The following is a 27,797-nucleotide window of genomic DNA, read 5'->3' as shown; positions in this document are numbered from 1 at the left end:
TAAAGAAATTCTTATTTCCTTATATTAAAACATTAACAGTGATCCTCAGATTATCAGTTAAAAACTTGCTCTACCCAAGTAATAAATCACGGGCTTACAAAGAGGGAAAGTCAAAACCGAGCATGGTCTGGCCTGGTCCAGCAGCAGCAGTTCCAGCCCCCAGACGCCCGTCAGTCGTGACGCCGGCAGCCGCCCCGCCCCGCAGCTCTCCACTGCTCCATCCCCGCCTCCCCGGCCCACGGCCCCGTGTGAAATCCTCCCCATTCCTGAAGAGCCAGCTGGGTGTTCTGTTTCCAGGAAGGCCCCACGTCCCCCAGCCACAGCGGTAACCCGTCGTGGCCCTTTGACCCTGTCCTCACTTTCTGCCTGGTGCTGTGACTGCTGTGAATTATGTCTCCTGTTGAACCTGTCCTGCCCATCCTCGTGTCCACTCGCCCCGCAAGCTAAGCCGAGGGCCTGGTTGATGTCCAGGAAAACGTCAGCGAAGTTGCTCCGTGGCGACAAATCACCCCCAAGTCTCGGCGCCTGAAACGCCCCGTGTTTCCTCTCACGCGTCCCTGTCCTTCACGGTCAGCTACGTCTCTTGTGCTCCCAGACACAGATGGGGATCTGGGGGCCCCGCTGGGCTGGGGGTGGGGAGAGGTCGGCGCCGTGGAACGCTCTGGAAGCTCCTGCTGGGAAGTGCCCTGCATGTAACTACTGCTCCCCCGTCGTCGGCCAGGCCGGTGTCGGAGGCATGCAGCTCCCTCGGGGGGGGACTCTGCAGGGTGGGTGGGCGCCCCCCGCCGCGCCACGGGGGCAGAGTGAGCGGGCGAGCGGGGGCCGGATGGTGAACGGTCCCAGCCGAGCCACTGACAAGCCCCTGCCCTCCAGCTTCGGCTGTTTACCAAATGCCTTTGAGGCGTTGTTTCCTCTCCTTGCCGTGGTTCAGCACATGGGTGCCTGTCCAGCTGCCTTCCTGGAGCAGAGGTTCTGAAAAGTTGACGTGGGGGGCCCCGATGAGCCCACGGCCGCCCAGGGTCTGCGGGACGCAGAGCCAGCAGCCCGTGGGCCAATGCTTCCTGTCAGCAGGAAGTCTGCACCGGGTCAGGGCAGCCACCGTGTATCCCTGATGCCTGGTGGCCACGTCGGGGCCGAGCGAGCCAGCCAAAGTGCTGCCCTCGCTGCTCCGTGGGTCCCGCCCGCCGAGTCCAGCCCACAGCACCCAGCTGTGCAGGGCCTCTCCCAGCGCTCAGCCAGAATCCCAGAAGATTCCAGAAATCGCTGGGATTCCACTACTGCTGTCAGGTGCAAGGAGCCCCCAGAAGTCCAGGAAGCTTCTCTATCACTGCCCTGCCCGGACCTCTCTCCGGGGCTGGGGTGGCGGGAGCGATCCCTCAAGGCCGGTGGGTGACAGCTGTGGGAAAGCGTCGTCTGCCTGGGCCGAGACGCCGGATGGAGAGAATCTCCGCTCTGTGCCCTAACCCTGCACCCGCCCTCCAGCGCTGTCCGTGGGCCATCTGCGTATCAGCAAACGCCAGGGACTGCCAGGCCAGGCCAGCGTGCTTTTAAAAACGAATTTCATGCATTTTAACACAGCATTCTGAGCCGATGTTCGCGAGCGCCGTACTCCACAAATGCTAAGGTTGGAGAACAAGGGGCTCGCGATCCACCAGACGCTCCATCGGTTTCCAAACTGAGCACCTTCCTGACAGGAAAGGATTGCGCTGGGGGTGTAGACAGACGGCCTTCCTGCACGTCAGGGGCTCCCGTCAGGGTGGAGACCCTGAGGATCTCAGGAACCAGAAAAATAAGTCCTGAAACTGGCGTGCTCCGCTCGGTGTTCACCTGGGTTTCTCCCTCCCCTGCTGTGTTAGCATCACGAGAGGCCTTGTCACCTGCAGCATTCTTTTGGCAGGAAGGGGCTGTGCTGTAGGACAGCTGGGGGGCATGGAGACAGCTCAGCCTGGGGACAGCAGCGCCTGGGGCTCAGCTGCCCAGGACGGCACCGGGGGTGGCGGTGGAGGGAGGCTTTGTCCAGCCCGTGTCGACTCCAGAGCCGTCGTGGGCCCTGGGCTTGGCTGTGCTTGGAGAGGGAAACTTGGGGGACTGGGGCGGCCACGCACAGATGGTCCTAACCCGCCACCAGGGTAATGGCTGTGCTCCATTTTGCCTTTCGCGTTTTAATCGTACGACAGTAGTTTTGTGATAGAGTCGCCCATGGCAAACACGCAGAAGACATTAACTTTATTTATGTTTTGGGTTATTAATGTGGCTGTTAAAATTCCTCCGGTTAGTTTTGATTGAATTGTTTTTTTGTGCGATTCTGTTGTTTAATGGGGCGGTAAATAAGCATTTCTGATGATGAGGCCGAGCGTCTGTCGCAGCCACCTGGTGGGGGCTATTAACATTTCCATTAGCGGCGGGGTGGGCAGTGACAATACAGGAGCCGCGCGGTTAGAGCAGAATAAACAGTCGGTGTCAGGCTGAGTGGGCGTTAATTACTATTTTATTCTGCACTGGTGGTGGGGAAGCAGGGAGGGGAAGAAGCGGGGGAGGGGCGCCTCAAGGAGGTCATCCTCTCCCCAGGAGGCCTCTCCAGAGAGACTGTGAGCTGGGCGGTCTCCCTCCGGCGCTGACCGCTGACGCGTGGTCCTTTCCATTCATGGCCCTAAATAGACTCGAGTCAAGAGGCAGCGCCCTGGCCGCAGGCAGGGCCGTGGAACGTGAGGGTGCTGGGTTGGCGCCCTGGCCCTGCAGCAATGTCCCCGACAGCTCCGTGGAGCTCCCCAGGGTCCAGCCCAGCGTGAAGTTCACTGGGGGAGGAGTCACCCAGGTGGGAGGAAGGAGTAGCTCCTGGGAGGCAGAGGACAGACGGGCCAGAGGGGAGAAATGTCCCCAAATGTACACGTGCGTCCTCCGCGTCATTCCCAACTTACCCGCGGCTGCCTGCAAGGCCACGAGGCCACGGCCATGGCGCCCTGTCAGTCACCTTTCACCTTTGATCTGCACAGTGTGGCCCTGCTGACACCAACACAGCACCTGGGGGCCCTCGGGGTTGGGAGGGAAGGAGTGGGACCGGGTCCTCCTGGGGGGCGCGGAGCTGTGGCCTCTGTGCTCCGTCCCTGAGAAGGGGCAGCCCCGGGTCTGCAGCCATCAGCTCCACCTGGAGCACGGCTTCCTACCCAGGATCCGGGACTCGTGGTGGGAACACAGATGCCTTTCTTTATTTATTTTTGGCTGCGAGGCCTGTGGGATCGTAGTTCCCTGACCAGGGATCGAACCCAGGCCCTCAGCAGTGAAAGCGCAGAGTCCTAACCACTGGGCCGCCAGGGAGCTCCCATAAATGCCTTTATATTCTCCGAGTTCCACCTGGAACTGAGCATCTCCCTCAGTTATGAATGTGGCGACGTACCAGTGCCGCATCCCTGGGGCCTGGGACTCTCTCAGCAGCAGGGCCCCCGGGTGTGCCCCCGGGTGTGCCCCCGTCCTGGCGAGGTTGGAGGTTGCTGCGCCGTCTCTGCTCATCCCACCTGACCTCAGAGGGGTCGCGCGAGCAGCTCCTAAGCCTGGCTTCAGGGCTCAGTCACAAGCACAAGCACGTGGGTTACCGTGTCACACCTTCGTTTCCCGAGCTCTGCTGGGTCTCGATATAATCGGTTTTCTTTGGGATTCTCCAGGTTTTATTTCATGCATTTAAAGGCGCGGTTCTGAGGAGGGTGTGTGGTCATGCTGGCAGACAAGCCGTGTGGTCCAGGGCAGGGTCTCGGGACTTCTCAGCGGACCCCGCTGCTCTCTCCGCAGCCCCGGCCATGGCTCCACAGCACGTGCAGGTGAACCCACTCACGGCCAGCCAGCTGGAGGTCACGTGGGAGCCGCCGCCGCCCGAGAGCCAGAACGGAAACATCCAGGGCTACAAGGCAAGGCGCCCTCTCGCCTGGTTTGCCTCTTCCTTCCAGGTCACTTGCGGGCCAGGGTCGGTGGCCTGAATCCCCAGATCTCCCGAGGGCTCCGCTGGGACCCTGGCCGCTTCTGCTTCCCGTCCTGACTCAGGCCGACAGACCCTCGGCCCCCAGCCGGGCGGCTGGAACGGGCTCAGCCTGACCTTGCCTCTGGCCTGGGAGAGCGGAGCCCAGTTCCCCGCGCGACCAGCAGCGCCTCCCGCCCCCTGCACCCCCTCTGGGAGTCTCCACCGCCTTTGCCGACAGTAAAAGGGAAGCCCTCAGGAGAACAGGTTCCCCCCGCGCCAAGCCCTGCCCTGGGTCCGAGTCTCTTGTTCGGTAGGTCCAGGATGGGGTCCAAGGATTTGCGTGCTCCTGGGAACCTCACTTTGAGAACCCTTACACTGCACTGTCATGATTCCACGTTCAATATCCCAGAGGGGGGATCCAAGAAAGGCAGCAGCCCGTTGCAGTCCGAGCATCAGGTGATGAACAATGGCACAGAGTGGGTGGGGGCAGGAAGCCCCCGCAGTGTTCCACCTCCAACATCACCCCTGCCTAGGGGGCTCGGACCCCGTGAGGTCAGCTAGAACCATCCGGAAGTGCAGTCCCTTGAGAGTTCCCCGCCTTCCTCCAGAGTGAGGCTGGGCTGTTGAGCCCACGTCGAGCAGCCATCAGACTCCATGGTAGCCTCCCCTGAAGACTATTGGGCCAATTCAACGTCCCTTTAAAAATGACGTTTGTAGGTGTTTTGTGAAAATAAATACCGTCCTCCACGGCAGGGCACCTGCAGTGATTAATGAGGTAACGGAAAGTCCCCTGAGCCCGGAGCCAAGGTGCTATTTATGTATGTCCAAAACATGTTTCCTAATTTCCTAATGACAGAGACATTGAACCTGGATATTGAGTTCAGGCTAGTAAGGCCTGTTCAAGCAGAGCGTCTCATCTGGCCAGTTCAGAGCAGCAGCTGAACTGCGTCTTGCAGGTGGATACGGCGAGGCTCCCCCGCCAGCTCCGCTCCGGCCTGGCCGGGCATGGGGGCGCGGGAGAGCAGGCCCCGGGCCTCGGCTGCCCTGCGCGTGGGCCAGCGGCTCTCAAGGCCCGGCCTGTTGTAGGCCCAGAGAGCCGAGGTGGATCCGTGGATGGGGGCTGTCTGTGGGTGGCCTGGCTGGCACTGGCTTGGGCAGCGGTTCTCAGCCAGCTGTCTAGGGAAGCAGTTCTGATGACCTTAGTAAACCTTTGGACGCGGGCATCATGTTCGCCCACGGGCGCATTAAAAGCTAGACGAGAAGAAACGGAACCCAGGAGAAACAAGGGCTGCTCCAGCAGGGCTGAGCCCTACGTGGTTCGTCTCCAAGTTATTTTTGGCTGTTTTAATATCCGGAGTATGGGGTCGCATTGATCCAAGCCTTCGATCTCAGCCTTAAAGAAAACGTGGGAGCGTAGGGTAGAAGCTGGGGACTTGTTCTACCCACAGGCTGGAGCAGGGGGTAGATTGGTCTCCCTCTGTCCAGAAGCTTGGGGGAAGGGGCAGGGCCCCCACAGCCAGCCCTGTGAGAGAAAAGGCACTTTCCTGGCAGCCGAAGGAGATGCCACCGAAATGCCACCTCCATCCTCAGGCCCCGTCCACCCTGGCCTGGCCTCAGCCACCCCCGACTCTGCAGAGCACAGCTCGGCCCCCGGGAGCACTCAGGTCCCCTCTGGCTCAGTGGCCACCCGCCCCCAGGCTGAGGAACAGAGGGGGCGCCACCCCTTCCCCCCCCCGCGCTGGCCTCCAGCCTCCGGCTCTTTCTGGCAGATCTACTACTGGGAGGCGGACAGCCGGAACGAGACGGAGAAGATGAGGGTGCTGTTCCTGCCCGAGACCACGGCGAAGCTGAAGAACCTCACCAGCCACACCCAGTACCTGGTCAGCATCTCGGCCTTCAACGCCGCTGGAGACGGGCCCAGGAGTGACCCCCGGCAGGGCCGGACCCACCAGGCCGGTAGGAGGACACGGGCTTCCTTCCCACAGCCTGGGGCACCTCCCTGCCCTGGCGCTGTTCCCCGACCCTCCCTCTCCATTCCCTCGGCTCTCCGCTCTGCCCGTCCTGTAAGTCAGATCCCGCGTAGCTGGGAATTTCTGGGTCTGATTCGTGTGGTGTCCCCAGCGCCCAGCCCAGGCCTGCTGCGTGGAGCTGCCCCGTGAACATTCACCAGCGTGAGCAGCGTGGGCAATGGGGGGCCGGGCTTCCATCTGCACAAGGCCTCATCTGTCACCGGCAGGACTTGCTCCAGGCCTCCGGGGGATTCTCTCAGGGTCCAGATCCCGGGGCAGGGGGAGCTCCTTGTATGTTGATGTGCTGAGCCCAGGCCGCAGTGTTGGCCTTCCCAGGCCTCTGGGCCACAGAGTCCCCTGGAAGCAGCTGGCAGGCCGTCTCTCAGACACATGCCCCGCGCAGGTCCTAGGGCGTGGCCGGGCTGCCCTGCCAGGGGTCACACTGCCCGTGACCTCCTCTCCTGATCTGGGGTACGTTCTGAGCCGCTCACTCACTCTCCTGGCGACTCGCAGAGTCCCTAGTGGTTTGGGGCGCTTCCTGAGGCTGACCAGGCTTCCCGAGGGAACGGCGGCTGGGCCCTGGGTCCCGGGAGCTCTGGGGCCTTCTTGAGATGCAGGGAGTGGAAGGCTGGCAGTGTAAGTTAGGGAGCCCGTGGGGCACAGACCCAAACCTCTGTGGGTTCAGCCTTCCTGGGAACAGGGGCTCCTGAGAGTCAGGCCCCCTGGGAGATGACCATGACTGCATTGCAGGGCCTGCGTCCTCGGGGCCCGTCCAGCAGCCCGGGAGGAGCTGTCTGTGGACTGTGGGCTCTGAGCGGGAAGGGTACGGGCGGACCTGTGGGGCCGAGGGTAGGAGGTGGAGGCCCTCGGGCGCTGCGGGCCTAGCGGGTCACAGGGCCAAAGGGCCCCCAGGGACGGGGGAGGACGGAAGGGGGGCAAGTGGGGGCCGATTCAGTGGGCATTTCTGCGCACGGAGGGGAACCCAGCTAGGGGGGCGTCAGTGCCCACTGGGGTAGGGGCAGCTCTGGGTGCCAGCACCCACCCGGCCCTCCCACGGGGCCCAGGCGGATGGGAGCCGCGGGCGGGGTTGGTGTCCTCCCCGGCCACACAGCCTGCCTCTGCGTCTGCCAGGAGCTTCTTCCAGCTCAGGGTGGCGCGTGAGCTCCCCCATCTCCAGACCAAGGGGGACAGGGAGATGGCCGGGCGCCCGTGGGATTTCAGATGACGACCCGTGTGCGGGGATGTCCTCAGAGGCTCTGGGCCCCCCAGGAGGGGAGGGGAGGGGAGAGCCCACCCCCCACCCCCGCGGAGGAGCAGAAGTGGAGCCCGTGGAATCCTCCAGCAGGTGCTAGAAGAGGGCGCTGTCTGCACCGCATTTTCTGTTTCCATCCATTATTCGTGTTTATGCCTTTGTCATTGCACCTCTCGGGCTCCTTTGTGTTTAAACACCGCCGTTTTCTCTGCTCTTCTCGGGAGGCTCTGAGTTTCTGATTTTGACCCTGGGAAGTTCGGAGATGACCGATAAATCTCCTTTTCATCCACGGCACTGAGACTTCACTAAGTTGGAGATTCCATCTAATAAGGTCCCTATTCCACGCGGGGGCGTAGACGCGTATGTAGACGACGTAAAGGGGCTTTGGTGACGTCCTCTCTGTCCTGTCCTCCAGCTCCCGGGACCCCCAGCTTCCTGGCATTCTCGGAAGTAACCTCCACCACGCTGAACGTTTCGTGGGGGGAGCCCACGGCAGCCAATGGCGTCCTGCAGGGCTACCGAGTGGTGTACGAGCCCTTAGCACCCGTCCAAGGTAAGCCTCCCGGCTGCGTGACACCCACCGTCCACACGGCACGGCGCCGGGAGGGGCGGGTGAACCGACTGAGCGCGTCCGGGGCTCCACACGGCCCCTCCGCAGGGCCCCTGACCCGGCCTCTTTATCACCCAAGACCCGCCTCTCCTGCTGCGCCTGAGATCTCAGCGCTCGTCCCACCCTGGGTGCCGCAGGCTGGAGCCACGTGGGCAGCTGGGCCCGGACGCTTCCCTCGGGTGCTCCTCTGGGGCTGCCCTCATTCTTCTGTTTACTCAGCGAGGTTTTTGTTTGTTTTTGGTGTCGGGGGTGGGGGTTTTGGGCCCGCACCTTGCGGGATGTTTCCCCACCGGGGATTGAACCGGGCCACTGCAGTGAAGGTGCCATGCCCTAACCACTAGACTGCCGGGGAACTCCACTCAGCACGTCTTTCTTAAGCACCTGCTGTGTGCCAGGTGCCGTTCAGGGAAGCTGGGATCTGAGCTGACCTGTTCATCGAGATCCTTGCTTTCCTGAGTGCAGTGAGCTGTGCTCCAAGGAGGAGAGAGCAACACACGAACACACACACACCACACACACACACACACACACACACACAAGTCTGATAGCGATCAGCGCCACGAGGAGGAGAGTGGGACTGCGTGAGAGCCTCGGGCGTGGAGCGGGGACAGGCGCTGAGGGACAGGAAGGGCCCAGGCGCCCAGCGTCCGAGACAAGACTGGCCCACAGAGGCTCGGTCACGCGGGGCCTGCAGGGAGGGGGCAATGCCAGTCGTCCGGGCGGCCGCAGGGCCAGTGACACGGGGCCGAGGTGGAGCCAGAGGCGCCGGGTCTGAGTTACAGGAGACCGGGATCCGCGGCTGAATCAACCCCGGCGCCACCAGGGGGGCTGGCAGGGGGCTCCGGGCGGGGATGATGGACGGGAGAGGAGAGGACAGGTGCAGGGGTGGACAGGGCGGGGGGGAAGGAGCTGGGCCGTGACGGCATGGCTCTGTCCCTGCGCCCCTGCTGTAGTTAGTGCCGCCAGCTCTGTGTTGATTTGATCTCTTATCCACTCATCTCTGCCCGCTGCCCCACTCCCGGAGCACACACTGAGGGCCGAGCGGGCATTCCTCTCTGTCCCCACTGTGTGCCCGGCACTGTGGTGCAGAGAAGGGAGGTGAGGCCCTGGTCATAGACACAGACAGACTGTAGAAATTATGGATTATTTAATGTCTGGGAGGAAAAGATATCACCAACACATCAAATGATATTGGCTCTCCATTTAAAGCCATGATAAAAGTTTCCTTTTAAAACAAGCACATTCAAGTAAAACAGGGAGTTGATTCGAAGAAGAAAAGTTAAGCCCAGATTTTATTTCATCGAATCCACACCGCCATGGCCTGGGAGGTTCATTGTTATTTTATGAAGTGCTGAGAACGAAGAAATGCTTCCACTAAGCCACGGCAGTCCTCCTGAAGCATCCGTTCCGAGCTGCATCCCAAATCAGAGATGTAAAAATGTGAGGAGGAGAACGCGCGTCTCAGAAAATCGATGAACGTAGGTAAATAGCAGTAGAGGTGGCAGAGGGTCCTTCCTGCCTCTCACGGGAACTTAGGTAAATAACAGCAGAGGCGACGTGTGGAAACGGTTTGTAGAACAGCCGAGAGGCTGGGGACCAGCACTGATTCAGCGCGCTCTGCTGTGTCTTTCCAGGACCCAGCGCCTGTCTGCGGACAGGTGGCCTGGGCGTGGCTTGGGTCAAGGTCCGGAAGGAGACGGGCCACGTTCCCGCCCGTTAGGTAGGGAGGGAGGGCCGAGAATTGCTGGAGACTTCCATTTTGCTCACCGGCGTTCCCTGCACACGCACGTGCGCGCAGATTCCACGAGCCCAGGTCCCAAACACCTTTTCAAGGATATTAACCCACTGGTGCCGTCCAGATGAGAAAGGGTTGCCGAGAACGGTGCCTGACTGGCCTCCGCCTCCGTCCTCACCCCAGGCCGTGAGTGAGGTTTCCCGCGCTTCCTCCGGCAAGCGACTGAGTGCTGAGCAGAGCATCTGTGTGGGGGGGTTTGCACAGTCTTTCCAGAAACTCCACGGCCCACAGCTGTCTCCTTGGCCTCCCGGCGAGGCCACCGCCCGGCCGGATTCCGCAGCGGGGCCTGGCTGTGCCCCCCGTTACCCTCCTCTGCACGGTCAGGCGCTAGAATTGCTGCAGAGCTTCCCCACGCCTGCGCCCCGCCCCCGCCTCATCGCCGGGGGGGGGGCAGCAGCAGCTCCAGTTCCCGGTGTCCCCGGGGCTGCTTGTTTGTTTCACGTTGTTTGGACACTCAGGTTCGCCACGAGCAGCTCACAGGGTTCTCCCGGTGCCCCCGTCAACGCGACCCCACCGAGCACGCCGACCGGTAGGCGCTGCCCCTCCGGCACTGGCTACGCAGCAGGCCGCACCCACCGCTCTCCTGCGTTCTCTCCTCATGCTCCGCACAGCCCTGCAGGGCGCGCCGCATCTGTCCTCACGCCACAGACAAAGCGGGCGGGCTGGGCTGCCCTGGTGGCGCAGTGGTTGGGGGTCCGCCTGCCGATGCAGGGGACACGGGTTCGTGCCCCGGTCCGGGAAGATCCCACGTGCCGCGGAGCGGCTGGGCCCGTGAGCCATGGCCGCTGAGCCTGCGCGTCCAGAGCCTGTGCTCCACAACGGGAGAGGCCACAGGAGTGAGAGGCCTGCGTACCGCAAAAAAAAAAAAAGCAGTCAGGCTTCGGGACCTTAAGATGTTGTCCCCAGCCTACGGTTGGGGAACAGGGGAGAGGAGGGATTCGAACCCAGGCGGGCAGGTTCAAGAGCCGAGGTCTTATCTGTCGCGTGATGGGGAACGAACGTCCGGAGCTTGTGTCTCTGACCGTAAACGTGATGCTGAGCGGCAGAGACGGAGCCCGAGGGGCAGTCAGGAAATCATCTTGCTTTCCGGCCGCGGGTGGGGCTTGCCGTTCCCTGGAGTGACAACAGGTGGAGTCACTTCGGTCACAGCCGTCTTCGCCTCGTTTCACAAGCAGCGAGCCGCCCGCCGTCCGCAGCAGCGTCCCGTGTCTGTGGGGAGGCCCGCTGCTCTCAGCCTGGGTCTCCACAGTGCGCCAGCCCTGCCACTGGAGCAGGGACGGGGCTCAGCCCTGCGCTCGCTCAGCCGCCGCCCCGGCTCCTGCGCCCTCAGCAGCAAACTGTCCAGACGCCAGGCTCTGGCTGTGCACGGCCCAGACCCACTGACGCCTGCTTGCCTGTCGAGTGGCCGGTCCAGGGCTGGGGCTACCCCACGTGACGGTGACGGTGACGGGAAGCGTCCAGTCCCGCCTGAGGCGTCGCAGGGCTGCCTCTAGCACCAGGGCGGCACCAAGCCGGGCCTACAACCGCAGGCCACCCTGCCCCCCGACAGCTCGGGCCCTGCTCCCGCTGGAGTGAGGCTGGCCACAGGCCCCGAGCCTCCCCCGGCCTCCGTGGCAACCAGCAAACACCCCTTCCCCAGGAGCAGAGCTCACCGACCCACTGCCCTGGTGCTGCCCTGGTGACCCTGTGACCTTCCCGAAGTGCCCCGCTCACCGCCAACCCGGCATCACGTCCCAGGATCCCACCGCGAGCCCGCCTGGACCACGGCCTCAGCCAGAACCCCTGACTTAGCCAGATGTACACTAGTCCTGGGCCCTTCCGGCGGCCACGGCTGGCAGCCAGAGAGGAGCACGGCCCGGCCGAAGTGGGGCCGTAAGGAGGCCGTCACCGGGGCGTGGGCAGCGGCTGTTGGTGGCGGTCCTCCTGCTGGTGGGTGCCGTGGGTCGAGCACAGGAAGGCCCCAGATCGAGCCCCATTGCGTTCCTCCGGACTCAGCTGCATGACTCGCAGTGGCCACTGGAGCAGTAACCGCCGTGGGGCGGGCGGAGGCGTGGAGAGCATTTGCACGCGGGAGGCACCCTGTCCTCTCGTGGACACGCCTGAGCCGGCCCTCGGGGAGATGCTGGGGACGTGACCTATCCGTCCTCTTGCCTTGGCGGACAGCCGGCCACCTGCCGGGCACGTGAGGACCAGCTGCACGCAGGAGCCCGGCCGCGATCGGCCACGCCAGCTGCCTCCCAAGGCCTGACCAGCAGGATGGCGAGCTGAGCTCCGCGGTGGCCGCCATAAGCCCTGGGTGCTGGGGCAGCGTGGCCACCGCGGAGCGGGAGAGCTGCAGCCGGGGACGCAGGTGGATCGCAGCGCCCGGAGCTTGACGTGCTTTCGAACAGTCACTGCAGGGTCTGGGATCCGGCCCTCCTGACACTGCTGTGAGGTGGGCACTGCCCACTCAGGACCGACGGGAAACGGAGGCCTGCAGAGGTCCAGTGTGTCGCCCGGCGTCTCACGGGGAAGAAGTAACAGGCCTGGGACAGGCTCCAGATCCAGGGGCGTCCGCACTCCCCGTCCCTCTGGCCGACCCTGCGAGTTTCAGAGGGAACCCGCCCTCGGCCGATCGTGGAGCAGCGGCGCTCGCCCTGGGCGCCTCTGCCGGGGCTCTTTGGGGCGTTCTCACCTAAGACCGCACCGTTGCCTAGCTGAGCAGGCCTGACACCGTGGACAGAGTCGTGGGCGAGAACAGAGAGGCTGAACGCCAGGCCGTGGCTGTGAAAACACCGCACAGCTTCCCGGACCCGCTGAGGGCAGGCTGCCCGGCACCTCGGGCCTTGGTCCAGCCCTGGCTGCCCTGCGTCCCCACACCTGGGCCTATCCCTCCCCAGCGGCCCCCAGTGCCCCGATGCTATGTCTCCTCCCCTCAGGGCGGCTGGCTGACCTGATGGGTGCGCAGGCCTCTTGGAGGGCGTCTCCTGGAGAAGCCTGGCCCTCACCCCCTTCGCGGTTGGATCTGGGATTTAGGCAGGGAACCGTGAAAGTAGGAAGCGGGACTCCGGACCATTTCGGTACTCTCATATGCCTCAGAGGACCCGTGCAGCTCCCAGAGATATGGCTGCAAACGTAGGGAGAAGCTCGAGCATCTTTATATTAACTCTCTGTGGTCACGCCGCTTCCCTTGTGAAGATCACCGAGGATATGATATTTACGTTGATATGCACATGCACAAGTTTGTGGTAAAGAGAGTAAAAAGCAGTTGTAAAGCAGTGACCTCACCCTGGGGTGACCCTTCTTCATGCCCCCTCCCCCAGGCCCGGGCAGCGTCTGGAGGGACACCTGCAGACCCTGGTCGGGCAGCCTGCAGCCCAGGCCCCGGGAACAGGGGCGTCGATGTGGTACTGCAGTGCTGTGGACCCCGGGTCCCTCCACCAGGAAAGTAGGCCTGGCTGCGTGGAGAGCCCCCAGGCCCTCGGAACACTGAGCCGTGTTCTTGGGACTCTGATTCCATAGAAGAGCTATTTTTATGTTTTCTTACGTGTTTGAAATGGAAGTATTTCAGGTGACTGCACCCTGAGGTTTGGGGTGCAGGGCATGGTTTTAAAGTTGACTGAATAAATAAGACGCTGAGGTGGTTGGGATGGGGGAGGGGGAGGGAAGCAGACCAGCTCCACCTCTTGGCGGGACAGAGTTCACAAGATCTGTGCACGGGGTTGGTTTTGCTCTGAGGAGAAGGAGGGCATTTATTAACAAAAGAAGGGGCTGCTCTCCAGAAAAACTATATCTGGCAGGATCCCACGTGTGTTCACTGGTGATGGTCAACCATGGGTGTGGACTCATCCCTGAAACCCCGGTCTGGAGCGATGCAGCTGAGGGGCGGCCTCTCTGTGCAGAAGTGGCCCTGCTTCTCTACCGAAAAGCTCCAGTCACACAAGAGCAGCCCAAATTGCTCCGAAACAACTTGGAAGAGAATCATGTCGCTGAACAAATGTTTCATAAAAGGCACAATATGAAGACAGTAAGCCAACTAGAAGGGCTTCTGGAGGCCTGTAGGGTCAGAGGAATTTGCTTTGATGACTCTGAAAGCTGGACCCACTTTGTAGCAAGGACGCACGTTGTTGGGCTCTTCTGAGGTCAAGGCCACCCTAGGATTCAAGGTGCAGATAACACCGGCCGGTCGCAGCGAGAGCAGGTGGCCCCTTGGTCTTGGGAAGCACGGCCGTTCTCTGTGTACGGGACACGGTGGCGCAGACGCCGGACCCAGGACAGCAGGCCCCCAGCGCGGCTCTTCCGCACGATCTCTGCTGACTCACAAGGCCTGGAATTGCCCCAGCCTGATACCTTCCTCCAAGAGGTGCCCGACAGACATCGGTGTGTTGAAGGCTCTGAGAAGTCCCGCAGTCTAGAGCTTATGTAGCTTTTTTGTTTGAATGCTTCATTTTCAGACTTGTTTTACCAAAGAACCCTACTTTCCCTTCTGGAAAATGCTGCGTTTGTGTACTTTTCAGTTTGTATCCCCCTGCCAAAGTGTCCAACCTCTATTTTCTAATTAAACCTACACCCAGCATCACATCTGCTCGGTGTCTGTGTTTGAGGGAAGCGTCTCTGTGCTGGCACAGGTCTGTGGAACTGCGTCACCACCACTCTCTGTGGTGACAGGTTCGTCATGTTTCAGGGTCTGTGGATGAAGTTGTCATGCGTTGACAAAGCCTTTAGGCCGCAGAGTGGGCCCCGCGGGGGGGCCGCCTGCAGCCCACGCAGAGCCTTCCTCCATCTTCCTCCTCCACGTTCTGTCCCCCGACTAAGCTGGGAAGCCCGAGGTCGCCTCCGACGTGACACAGGGCTTTGTGCAGCTCCCAGCCAAGTGGGGAGGGACCCTCCAGACGTCGGGGGCCCCCCCACCTTGGTGCCTGTCGCCGGGGTTCTCTCCCCCGCCCCAACGTGGCCAGTGAGCCGGGGCCTCCTCCCGCGTGCTGTGGGCGGTTCTTCCCCGTGTCAGCACCCACTTACCACGCTTAGACTCTAAGGGCACTTATGTGTGCTGAAAATCGGCCCTTGCCACCACTTACAGTCCCGGTGGTAAGAAACGCTTCCTCAGCAAACCTCGCGGCCTCCTGGCTATTAGAGCTGAAGAGGCGGTGCTCAGGGCCCCTCTCGCCCTTCCCTGCGGCTCTAGGGGTGAGCAAGGTGGTGACGGTGGACGTGAAGGGGAACTGGCAGCGCTGGCTGAAGGTGCGCGACCTCACCAAGGGGGTGACCTACTTCTTCCGAGTGCAAGCGCGGACCATCGCCTACGGGCCCGAGCTGCGGGCCAGCGTCACGGCCGGGCCGGCCGAGGGTGAGTATCGGGGCTCCTTCGTCCGGTCAGGGCTTGGTCTGCACTCCCGACGAGCCGTGCTGGACGCTCAGAGCTGGCGTCAGCTCAGGACTCCTTTGGCCCCGCCTTCCAAGGCGTGTGTTAACTGAACGTCTGCACGCGGACGCGTTCAGTGTGGGCGAGCAAGTTCTTAGGTCTTGAGCGTGTCCAGTTTGTATTTGTCTTCTGGAAAAAAAGCGAAAAGAAGTGCATTCGATTTTTGAAATAAGATACGTAAGAAAAATTTGAAGTTTTCCTGGCATGAAGAGGAACCGCGTGGTTCCCGCTGCACAAATGCCCTTGGCCTCTGTTTAAGTGCTTTGGAGGAGGGGGCAGTGGCTCGAGAGGACACCTCCGCGCCTCAGCTCTCTTGATGCTCTGATGGACCCTGTGAGGCCAGTGTCAGCCCCACCCCGACTTTCAAGATGAGGGACCGGGACTGACCCAGGGTGAGCCCCGCCTGGAGACCTAGCAGCAGAGCTGGCCCCTCTGCAGGCCCAGGAGTGCCAGGCCAAAGCCCACCCGCTCTTTTCTCCTCTGTCCACAGGTTCCCCGGGCTCCCCTCGAGACGTCTCGGTCACCAGATCCGCCTCTGAGCTCACCCTGCAGTGGACGGAGGGCCGCGCGGGCAGGACGCCCACCACGGGCTACGTCATCGAGGCCAGGCCCTCAGGTAGGTCAGGCGAAACCTCGAAACGGTGTCTCTGCATCTGTAAAAGAGGGGACGTGTCAGAGCTTGGGGCCTCCCCGGCCCAGCATCTCCCTGATGACGTGGAGACGGAGGGCATTGACTTGAAATGAGAGGTGCCCTCTCACTCCCCCACCCCCCGTTGTTTTTTTTAAATATTTATTTTTTATTTATTTATTTATTTTGGCTGCGCCGGGTCTCCGATGCGGCGCACAGGATCTTTGTTGCGGCCTGCGGACTCTTAGTTGCGGCCTGCGGGATCTAGTTCCCTGACCAGGGATGGAACCCCATTGGGAGTGCGGAGCCCTCCCCACTGGACCAGCGGGGAAGCCCCCACCCCCCCATTCTCATAACCACGGCTGCGCTAGCGACCTCACGGGCATCAGACCCATGGTGTTCTGGCCACGTTACCTAGGCTTTGGGGGAGGATGACTGTCACTCAGATACACGTGTGTGAGAACTTAGGGTCACTTAAGGATGTTCTCAGCTCAGCGGTAAGACCCACGAGTGTTTTCAGAAGCTCCGCTCGAGATCTCGGTGGAGAGTGTCCTGCTCATTTCGGATCGTCATGAACCTTCCTGTTAGTAGTGAAACCCACACGTCATCCGCGGGGAGCGAGGTTGAGATCCGCCCCAACCCCATCCACCCTAAGAGGGTTTCTGCCTTCTCTCTGTTCAAGTAATACCTAAGGGCAGGCACCACTGGAAAGTGAGAGATGGTTTGAGTCGGATGTTACGGCTGGAGCTGGGGGGGCATCACCCTCGCAGGAGCCCCGGGCACGTTCACCGCGACCTTCAGACGGCCGTACGGCTCAGCAGGAACATCCGAGCGTGAAAATACACGGCGTGCCAGGGACGCACTTGGAAAGTGATCGCCAGGCCCCGCCTCCAGGTGGACTACAGCGCTGTGAGCACTTCAGTGTGATGTTTAAAGAAGCTCTTAGACCAAGAGGGAAGAGCCCCAAAGTCTCAGACGTCACGGGCGTCCCTCCTCCCCACCAAACGGCTTTTGAAAGATTACTTAGAAGTGCCTTCTAGAAACTTCTAAGGAGAAACCTAGTACATAAAACCAAAACAGTTTCTATGCAAAGGCGATGTGAATACTTCTTTGGCTCAAGAATGCCCGTGTTCAGCCCCCGGGCCTGGGGGATCCCGACAGTTTCTGATAAGCAGGGCATCTGGCCTTTTCTGGAAATGGAGGGTCCCAAATCCGTGACGGGGCTGGACTCACCAGAGGCCTCTGTGGTCACTTGTTCCCCCCGTACCTCTGAAAGCAGTGGACCCAGAAGAGCCAGCCAGCTCTCTGCTGGCGACATCTGACCCGGGGCACTTTCGGAGATCAACAAGTGCCGCGGGCTTCCCTGGTGGCGCAGTGGTTGAGAGTCCGCCTGCCGATGCAGGGGACGCGGGTTCGTGCCCCGGTCCGGGAAGATCCCGCATGCCACGGAGCGGCTGGGCCCGTGAGCCATGGCTGCTGGGCCTGCGCGTCCGGAGCCTGTGCTCCGCAACGGGAGAGGCCGCAACAGTGAGAGGCCCGCGTACCGCAAAAATACCAAAAAAACCCAAATGCCGTGGCTGAAAGGCCCTGTGAGGTCTGTGCCCAGACTGAGGCAGTGGAGGCTGCACTGGCCTCAGGAGGCAAAGCCGCTTGCTCCCCAAATCCAAGGAGAGCGTTTGTTGCAAAGGTTGCCTTGCTCGGGTCCACCAAGGGGCTCCATCAGCTTCGACGGGAAAAAATACGTGTTTATCTTCACTAGCCCTCTAACTGACTAGCTTTCCTTCACTTATAAACACGTGTTAGTTTGCTCAGCTACTGTAACCGAGTACCAAACACTGGGTGGCTTAGAGCATAGAAACGTGTTCTCTCTCAGGTCTGGAGGCTGGAACCCCAGGTCGAGGTGCCGGCACGGTTGGTTCCCTCTGGGGGCCATCGGGGAGGATCTGGTCCAGGCCTCTCCCCTGGCTTCTGGCGTGTCGCTAACAACCTTTGCGGGTCCTTGGCCTGTAGCAGAACATCAGCGAGACCCCTACCTTCCTCTTCACGTGGCCTCCTCCCTGCGTCCCTGTGTCCAAACTTCCCCCTTTTAGAAGAACCCCAGTCATACTGGATTAGGGCCCACCGTCATGACCTCATCTTAACTAATTATGTCTGCAGAGACCCTGTTTCCAAATAAGGTCGCATTCTGATATACTAAGGATTAGGCCTTGAAGGTATGAACGATGAGGGGACCCAGTTCAACCCATAACCGTAGGTGAGAACCCACGTGAGTAACTGCAGTACCTGTGAAACCGCCAGCAGTAGAAATCACAGCTCCGTTCACGTCACGTGCCAGGTGTGCAGAGATTTCCCAAGATCGTTCATGCTCACCACGGCGTCGACATTACGGTCGTCTGCAGACCCTGCTAGACCTTCTCATCGAAAGCGTTCGTGAGGAAGCGAAGACTTCTGAGTTCCCTGGGATGAGGGTGTCACCTCAATGCACGTCTCTCCACCACATCTTCCAAAGACCACGTAGCTTAACAAGGGTGCCAAGAAAACCCACGTGATCCAGACCTTCCGCGTTAACCAGGAGACGGACGTGACTGTGAACCTGCGGTTACTGCCAGGCATTTAGGAGCACCACCAATGTAACTGGTTTCCTTTTCAGTTTTATTTTATGCATGAAAACCATTCTGAGATGGGGTCCTTCAGAGTCAGCAGGTTGGCAGAGGGTCCACGGCACCAAGAAAAGGTTAGGAAGCCTTGCTCTAGAGGACACGCACCCAAGACTCCCGCCGAGTCGTTTCCTTCTACCTGAAAGCTTGTCTCCCCGACAAGAGTTAAGGATCCCAGTGGACACGTGGCTGCAAAAGGGCCACACGAGGCACCCTTGAGGCGATGGAAACGCTGTGGATCAGTGTTACCCACCAGGGTTCTCGGCCTCCTTCCTCAATAGAAATGGATCAGAGGCCTGACAGGAAATTCAGACGAGGCTTTACTGGGGCCCCTGCTGCAGCAGGGGGCGCTCGAGAGCAAGCAACAGCCTCCCTTGCTTCACGCCCTGACGGGGGCGGGGCAGGGGGTGGAGCGAGCTTCTTGCTCACATGGGGTGAGGGTAGGGGTGTATCCAGGAGTCGGGCCAGAGGGGAGACTGAGGTGTTTTGCCCACCTCTTGGGTGGTGTAGTGTGCAGCGGGCGTGCTCAGTACCTTGCTTTTGCTCCCAACCCCCTGCTTTTGCTCCAGTCTCTTCAAAAGTGGCAGTTGGGTTTTTGGGTCTCTGTATCTTTGGGGTCCAGAATTTGTCCCAACTGGGCATGCACGTAGTTATTTTTAGTCTCATACCGTTTCTTTGGTTTTTGTTTCTCGAGGAGAGACGTGTCCAGGTGCAAGCATTGCAGCAAAGGGTCCCATCAGGACTGTGTCAGCATCAGTTTCCCGGTTGCGCTGTACTGTAGTTTCCCAACATGACACCCTTGCGGGGGGACGGGGGGTTGGAACACTGGATAAAGGACACAATGGGATGCCTGTGCTATTTCCCACAGCTGCGTGGGAATCCACAATTATCTCAAAAGAAAAAGCTGAGCTTAAATTTTTTTTTTTTTAATCTCCACGGATGGTCTCCTCACCCTGGTCAGTCAGGTGCACCGTCTCTCTGAAACGAGCACCTTCATGTCAGCGATCGGCCTGTGGGGAACGGAGCCCCCCACCAGCCAGACGCAGGCGTGTGGGAATCGTAGCCCTAGTGAGCACTCGGGCCGCCCCGGGGTTGGAGGGTGCGTTCTCAGGCTCCCTGGGGAGCTGGTTCATTTCCCCTCGTGCTGCCCCTGCTCATCTGTCTGCTGCGATGAAGGCAACGGGGTGCTTGGTGGTTACAAGCGCAGCTTCTGGGAGTCTGGAAGGCGGTGCAGCACTAACGGGGTGGCGCCCCACACCCGAGGGCCTCGCCCAGACACCAGCCTTCTGCCAGCAGCTGGCGGTCTGACTCCCCGGGTCACTACCAGAAGGTGGAAGCTGACCCACGGGGACCAGGACGTGCCAGGAAGCTGACCCGGAGGACGCTGTCGTTTCCAGCGAGCCCCGAGGGTCCTGCTTCAACTTCTCAACATTGAGAGCAGGTCGCCAGCGATTTCGACTGGGCCAGAGCAGGCCGCCGGCCTCACCGTCCAGCCGCTGAAAGTTGAGAGGCGCCCTCCCCCCTTAACGGAGGCCTGCAGCTGCCTGGAGTCAGATGAAATGCATTTACGGATTGTCAATATTTAAACGCCTTGCCAGTACCTGGGGCTTTGGATCTCAGCTGTCATCTATTACAGGCCTCATTACACGGAACAGTAATGCTGCATCGTCTCACTCTCTCCCCGAGGCTCTTTGGCGACGCCCTCTCCGGGCAGGGCAGTGGTGTCTGGAGGGAGCTTGGTAGTGGTGTTGGGCCCTGGGAGGGGTAGTTTTTAATAGGGGGCCACCCGGGTTCCCGTCACCGCGGGCGTCTGGAAAGACTGAGCCCCTTTGTCGGGTGGCCCTGGGGGCCCCAGGATGCCTGCCATCTCCCCACCAGGCCTCATCTGCGTCTTGCCCTTGGAAGGCATGGAGCTCGTCCGCTTGGCTGGCGCGGGGACGGTGGCCAGCAGGCTCCAGCGGCCCGGGCAGGTGGCCCTGCAGCCTTGTGCCTCTTCACTTGAACCCCTGCAAATTCTGCTGATGCCCTAACGTGAAAACACCGAATTGAACGGCAGCTGGTGAAATTCACATCGGACTAGGACACACACCCCCGTCACTCCTGGAGAAGGGCAGTCAGCGAGTGTGGACGCGGCCCCGGACGCCACAGGACAGCCTTGCCGAAGGTTCATTTCTCCGGTTGGGCGAAGGTTTCCTCCCAGTTGGAGTTGCTAAGCTCCCAGGAAGGCAGTGGAAACTATGCAGCGGGCATATGCAGATGATCTATTTACACAAATTGTCCCGAGGCATTTTACTGTATAGATCGGGAAACCTAATTTACATATTTACACAATAGACCAGAATGGCACTAAAGGAACTATAAATATATTTTCCTCTCCACAGCAGCCGTGAAATACATATTTAGGATGTACCCAAGGCAGGGCAGACATTGTGTTGCTTTTTTCACGCGTAATGTGTTTAGCCCAGAGAGGAGAGGGGGTTACATGGAGCAGGGCCCCTGTCCCCGTGAGCCCCTCCCTGCCCACTTGCGGTCCTCCTGGGGGCCCCCCAGGCCCCTCCCCACTCACTCTGTCCGCTTCTGATCTTTGCCTGCGGGACTTTTCAACTGAACAAAGAAAAACAATCAGTGCTTTTCAGAAGGTTTAAAATCCACGGAAGTTGCCAAGTCAGCGCCTCAGCCCAAGGGCTGCAGCTGCAGTTCCGACTCTGTCACTGGCCTGTGTTGACTTCTTCTCTCCTGCATGACCCCGAGTTGACAGCCTGTCGGGCTCTGCAGCCGTTTCTCTCTGGGCTGGGTCCTGGTCCCAGGCCATCCTTTGCGTTCATCTCATTGGTGTCCTGCCTTCAACAAGGATCGGATAACATACAATTATTTTATCATCAGATGTATTTAGCCTCGGGTGTAAGCCCCACCTGTTTCAGCTCAATTTCCGACCCAGCCCAGTTACACCAAGAGAAATGGCAGCGTTTAAGACATAAGCAGCTCCCAGGCTCAGAGCTGCAAGCCGACGTCATGGCGCTGGTTATGAGCTTAGTGGAACCAGAACCCTTGGGCCGTGAATGACAGTTTCACTCAGCGTGGAGACCCTGCTGGGTCGACCACGAGGTCAAACGTCTTTCTTGGCGCCTGCCTTGAAACCTGCCATAGACACACGCTTCTGGGCGTCGGCAGGGTAAGTGGAGCGTGGACCCTGGGATTCGGGAGGGCGGTGTCCCTGCTCCCCGGTGACGAGGGCATGGCCGGGAGCAGATGTGCCTGGGCGGCAAGGTGCTGGCCCCGCAGGAGAGAAGCTGCCTTGCGCCAAGCGCCGGAAACAAGTGCGGTCGGGGCAGTGACCCGCGTGGACTGGAAGCGCTTGCTCTCCTCGAGGATGTTCAGTATTAGCCGTTCTCCTTCTTTAGTAAACAAATACTGCCACAGGGCGGCCAGGACCCAGAGCTTATATCTTTAAAGGAAAAGCAGCCGGTGGGACGCACGTGCGTGTGTGGACCCTCACGCAGCTTTCCTTCCGAGCCCGGCAGGGATGGAGGTGTGTGACCGGACTGCGGCCTATCGAGCAGCATTCTGCCACGTGTATTTCTCCACGGTTCCCCCACCTTCATACCTCGAGGTGGCGTTTCCCCAGCAGTGTCACAGTAAGGAGAGGCCGAGAAGGTGCCGGGAGTCCAAGAAGGGGAACCGAGCCCAGCAAGATGCCACGGACACCCCGCCACAGACATCAAGAGGCCCTGGCCTGAAGGTCGACGTGACTCCCAGGAAGGTCGAAGTCCGGGCACCGCCCGCAGGGCTGGTCCTCAGGCCTCTGGCATCGGCCATCCAGGGATGTGGCTTTGGGAAACATGAGCGACTGCTCTCCTCGGGCCAATCACGAGTTCCCCACACGAGGGTGATGTAGGGGTAGGAGCGCCCCCAGTGGGCAGGGAAAGCAGGCTGGGGTCTGCTGAGCACCCGGCGGGGTGAGCTCGCCCGGAGTCTGACAGCCGGCTGAACGCATCCCCAGAAAAGCACGAGGGCCCGCACTCCCCTCAGGTATTGATTGAGAATGTAAGTCTAGGACCGGGGATTACCCTGGTGCGTGGAAAATCAGTTGCGCAAATCTCATTATGCTTAATAGTTCTGTAATGTTATTTCTCCCCCTAATTTGTAGACATGCTTTTCTCCGTCATTGATTTATTGAGATATTTAACAACATAATACAAGCGAGGGAACAATGCACAGTGGAGAGACAGAGCGGAGGCTTCGACAGCCGCCGGGGTTTTCTGCCTGCCGTGATCGCGGTGTGAATGTTAGTGTGGATAGATAGCCCAGGGGACCACAAGTGCAGCCTAAAACGCTGAGGACGCTCATTCTGGAAAGGCAGAATTAAGCAGAATAAAAGTGCGAGCTTCCTTCCGCAGGAAGTTCTCTTGGCGTGACTCCGCCCCTCGCAGCGTTTTTCAGTGTAAAGTAAATCGTGTGTTGCGATTCTGTATCAATATTTTTAAATGTTTTTATGAAAAATGCACATAATTCTTGGAGCTATGACAGAGCGCTTAAAATAAAATGTGGACTTTAGGTGACAGTAGAGGCAGGGGAAGTAATTCTTTTTCTTCAGTAGCAGGAAAGCATTACAGAAACAGTCGTGTAAGAGCCATCCAGAGAACCCACTGCAGCAGTGTTCAGACCTGCTGCAGATGGTCTGGGAATGCCTTTCACACTCTTAAGTCCCTTAATTTCAATGGCTTTAAGCCGTATCCAGTTTCCAAGAGTCTGTATTTTTTCTTCAGTCTCTTTCACAGCATAAAATGATCTGTCTTTTTAGAGGGAAAATATTGCACAGTTTATTCAATGCTTAAAGCCCTTGGCACAGTGAATTGCTCATAGTAAGTGCTAAATTAAATGGTGGTGGTTATTATTTACTGAAAGCTTGCCAGTGCCAGGCCCTGTGAAAGGCTGTGGGGGCACAAAGATGAATGGATGGGAGGACAGATGGAGGGATGGAGGGAGGATGGATGGATGGGTAGATGGAAGGATGCATGGAAGGAGGAAAGGGAAGGGAAGGAGTAAGGAAGGGGGGATGAATCAGGTCAACTGATATTTACTGAACTCTTGAAAAATTCAAGAGCCCAGTGGTGCAAACAGACAGGTAAATGTGAAGAAGCGTTCTGGAGGCCCATTGGCAGAAGGGGTGTAGGAGAGGGTCAAGGCTGGCCTCAGAAAGATGAGTCTGAAAGGGTGCAATGAGCTTGTTGATTTTCCTCCATCGCCCCCCTCCCCCATAGGCTTATAAACAGCCCACTGAGAGCAGAAATCTCATCTGATCCCCTGTTGGCTGGAACAGGGCCTGACCGAAGAGGGAGCATTAAGTATTTGTGGATCGAATGCGTGGATGAGTGAGAGGGGGCGGAGGGGAAGGATGCCCGCCACCGCGCCGGGGACTTCAGGCAGAGGGAGTGGCACGTGCAGAGAAAACGCGCCCTCCGTGCCTATTATTCCCCGATCTTTCTTGCCAAACCAGAAATAAATCACATATGACAAGCATGAGTGTAAACCTTAATATTTTTAGAAGGAAAAGAAAGGCTTAAGCTGTGACTTGCCATTTGGACATTATTAGTGGTAATGGGTGGCTTGGTGAGAAACTACGATCAATGTGAATATTTAGAAATAAATAATCAGCGTACTCCCTTTTTGCCTGTACAGAGATTTATGCCTTTCAGGCCTCATTCACATCCATTCCTTCATTAACCTGTGACTACAAGGGCTTAATCGGTGCAAACTCTAAACCCTATGCAAATACAACTTACACACTAGCTGTCTCTTTCTGTTTACTGTGATCCTCTCAAACATATCTGGTGTTCCAGGGTGTGTGATAAGGTTGGTTTCCAGATAACCGCCCCCGCCCCCCGTAAAGCTGTCTGCACGTATGTATGCGTATTCAAGTGTGCATGGAGATTCCTCTCCAGATCTCCTGCTGTTTTTAAAAGATCACAAACCTGTGCCTATAAAAGAATTTATAATTCATGAAGGATCACTATTTCAAGTGAACATTTTGGGCCCTGAGCCCACTTTTTACTGAAAGACCTCCTCAGAGATTGGATTTATATTTTATTTTGCAGACACTCACGGAGTGTACTGCTTACTAAGCACTTTATCAATATTAACTTGTTTAACCCTTGCAACACACCTGTGTTGTAGGTGCCCTTTGTTGTCACCGTTTTACAGATGAGGCACAGAGAGGTTAAGTCCTCTCCCTGAGGTCACACAGCTAACGTGCGGTGAGGCAGGCTTCACACCAAGGCTGTCTAGCTTCTTCCTTTTTCTCTGCACCTGATTTTCTGGCTTCAATTTCAATTTTATTAATGTTTTCCTACACGTCAGGGCTTAAAGAAATTCAATATGTATTTTTCTTGTGGTAAAATACATAACATAAAATTGACCATTTTAACCGTTTGTAGGTGTACAGTTCAGTAGCATTAAGTATATCCACGTTGTTGCACAACCATCACCACCGTCCACCTCCAGAACTTGTCCATCTTCCCAAACTGAATCTCTGTCCCCGTCAAACCCTAGCCCCCCATCCCCCTCCCCCGCCCCCTGGCACCCACCCTGCTACTTTCTGTCTCTATGAATTTGCTCTAGGGACCTCCTATAAGTGGAATCATACGGTATTTATCCTGCTTGTTTCTGACTTACTGAGCATCCTGTCCTTGGGTTCACCCGTGTTGTAGCAGGTACCAGAGCTTCCTTCCCTTTTAAGGCTGAATCATATTTCATTGTATGGACGGACCACCTTTTCTTTATCCATTCCTGTGTTGATGGACATCTGCGTTGCCTCCACCTTCTGGCTACTGTGAATAATGCTCTATGAACATAGATGTGTCGGCTCCTGTTCAAAATTCAGTATATTTTTTAAAATTTATACCTGTATTCGGTAGCACCTGGGCATAGATTAAATAACTGCTGGTCTTAGGGCAGGTTTGATGCTGCAGCGCTTCCAAAGGATGCGCGAACTCAAGGGCGGCACTTCGGGAGTTCGGTTTGGCAGGTTAAGGCAGGGTCCCCAGGTGAGGGAACTAGTTGTCCCAGAGCACGTGCACCCCCATGCCAGCTGCCACTCGGCGCCTTCGCCCCGCGAGAGCACACGACCCGTTATCGATGACGGAAAGTTGCGCCGAGCACGCTGCAGCGACCACCCCAGGTGGTGGGGACAGCGTGGCAGCATCACCGCGAGGCTGGCAGCTGGCTGGCACAAGAGGCGTTGTTCAAAGTTTTCTCCTTGAGCCGCCGGCGGGATTGTCGTTTCCAGTTAGAAAGCAGTGGGACTGAGAACTCAGGTCAGTGGCTGGTGCGCGCAGGCGCCACTGGGCCAGCGGGTGTCCTCGGTGAGTCTGGAAGGTGGGCTTAGGGACATGCGGCAGGAGGTGGTCGGTAGGCAGCCGGAACCCTACACCAAAGGTGAGATCCAGTCAGAAACCAGAGGCCCAGGGAGCACCGGGGGAAATGCTTCTGCCCAGCTTGCAGCCTTAGCAGAGTCTGGTCACCAGGGGGAGGCCCCTCTCCTGCCTGTGCCCCCGGCCCCCGCAGCTCACCCAGCCTCCGGCTCACATCCGTCCCCAGGGTAGGGAGCTGGGAGCTGAGGGCAGGGTGCGCATCCACGCACAGGCGCCCTGACCTCTGCTCTCGCTGCCCTGCAGATGAAGGCCTGTGGGACATGTTTGTGAAGGACATTCCGCGGGGCGCCACGTCCTACACCGCCAGCCTGGACAAGCTCAGGCAAGGAGTGACCTACGAGTTCCGGGTGGTGGCCGTGAACCAGGTGGGCTACGGGGAGCCCAGCAGCCCCCCTGCTGCCGTGTCAGGTAGGAGCCCTGCGGGAATCCCAGGGCGATGCCCCTCCTTCGGGGGCAGGGAGGGTGACCTGGAGCCATGGTGACGGAAGGAGGGCCGGCGCGCGCCTCGCGAGGAGCTGGGAGGACGGCGCGGGCCCCGCGCGCTCCGCACTCCCGACCACGCTGTGCGCCAGCCGTTCTGAATTCTCCTCTCTCCCTGAGCACCGGAGCCACCAGCTCCAGCCAGGCAGGGTCCCCCCAGGGAGGAGGCTTCCCAGGCAAAGTGGAGCCCAAGACCCTCCATGAGGGGACGCGACCTCACTGTAGAGCCATGGGCTGGTTTTGAAAAGCAAAGCTCGCCCCCAGCAGCCACCGGGGAGTGCGTTAGCCCTTGACACGCGGTCGTGTCCTACGGGGGCCCCGGTGAGCCCTGTGCCTGAAGTGGGAGGTGCCCGCCCCCCGCCCTGCTCTGGGTGGAGCAGAGCACACGGGGAGGCCAGGCTCCCTTTCCCAGAGCTCGAGTGTCAGCGGCGACAGACTCTGTCCTCACCAGTGACGTGGCAAGGCGTGTGGTAGCTGGGGGTCAAAGTGACTGCCCGAAAATCAGGAAGGGCTTCTCGGAGGAGGGAGCCCGGGTCTGGGTCTTGAAGGGTGCAGGGGGGCGGCTGCAGGGAAGGAGAGCCTGGGACGAGGCAGAGGAAGTAGCAGGTGAGGAGCCCAGTGAGGACCAGCGGGCGGGGAGGGGAGGGCAGGTGAGGCTGGTCCCAGGTACGCGTGAGAAGCGGGTCTCCACCCCGCCTGCGCCTTAGGGTCACCCCTCGGGACTGCTTAGGAAACAGCCACGCAGGGCCCCACCCTGGGCGGCAACTGCATCGCCGGGGGCGCAGGTCTGGGCTTGGTGATTGCCTAGCTCCGCCGCGGCCCTTCCGTTCAGCCAGGATCGCGAGCCGGGCTGTAGAGGGGTTGAGTGAGGGCTGGCCACTGGAGGTCATCTGCACAAGGGAGCAGGCCAAGTCCGGGCCAGAAGCCACGAGAGCCTTCCTTCCAATCAAGACAATTCTGTTTCCCTTCCCTGCAGTCGCATTTGTTCAAGCCGCTGACTGCACTTGTTCAGATTGAAAGCATCCTTCATCCTTTCCTGGTCGTGAGTCTGGGGGAAGGGTAGCGTCTTGGGCGCAACATGAATCCCAGGGGCGCTCAGTGAGAGGGGTCGCAGGAAGGACCCAGGCACCACTCGCTTGTTTAACGAACAGTACGTAGAAAAGTCAAATTTTCCTCGCTTCCTTCATCTTTATTAAGAAAATTGTAAACACACCCCAAAGTAGAGAGAATAGAATAAGGCACCCCCAGCACCCATCACCCCAGTTCAGCAATTCAAGATATGCCTCCCTTGGTCCATGAGCAAGAACTCATTAGAAAGCAATTCCAAACGCACAGAACTTTTCATGCCACACGCGCGTCGCCGGTGGCAAAGGCTAGTTCCTACGTGAGCACGCGGATCCGGCCCTCGGGGTCACGGGGCGCCGTGGCCGGACCGCTCCTCTGAAATCCATCGCATCCCCGCGCTGGCCTCGGCTTCCAGCTGGTCGGCAGTCCGCTCCTCTCATGGTTTCGAGAAGCCAGCAGGCCGTCCGTCCCCTGCCGGCACCCCTCAGGCCCCGCTGTGCAGACCGGGGTTGGGGAGCCCG

General features: G+C 59.3%; 1 protein-coding gene across 1 annotated transcript in view; it reads left to right on the top strand.

Moving 5' to 3' along the window:
• SDK1 (sidekick cell adhesion molecule 1) overlaps positions 1-27,797 on the top strand; it is a 529,423-nt gene that overhangs the window by 481,907 nt on the left and 19,719 nt on the right. The window contains exons 35-40 of the mRNA XM_060032516.1: positions 3,784-3,899; positions 5,719-5,905; positions 7,626-7,763; positions 14,780-14,941; positions 15,507-15,632; positions 25,975-26,139. Coding sequence (XP_059888499.1) covers positions 3,784-3,899; positions 5,719-5,905; positions 7,626-7,763; positions 14,780-14,941; positions 15,507-15,632; positions 25,975-26,139 — 894 coding nt within the window. The remainder of the gene's footprint in view (positions 1-3,783; positions 3,900-5,718; positions 5,906-7,625; positions 7,764-14,779; positions 14,942-15,506; positions 15,633-25,974; positions 26,140-27,797) is intronic.

The sequence above is a fragment of the Delphinus delphis genome, chromosome 15, assembly GCF_949987515.2.
Source record: "Delphinus delphis chromosome 15, mDelDel1.2, whole genome shotgun sequence".
NCBI classification, from domain to species: Eukaryota; Metazoa; Chordata; class Mammalia; order Artiodactyla; family Delphinidae; genus Delphinus; species Delphinus delphis.
This window is presented reverse-complemented; position numbering and strand designations above follow the sequence as displayed.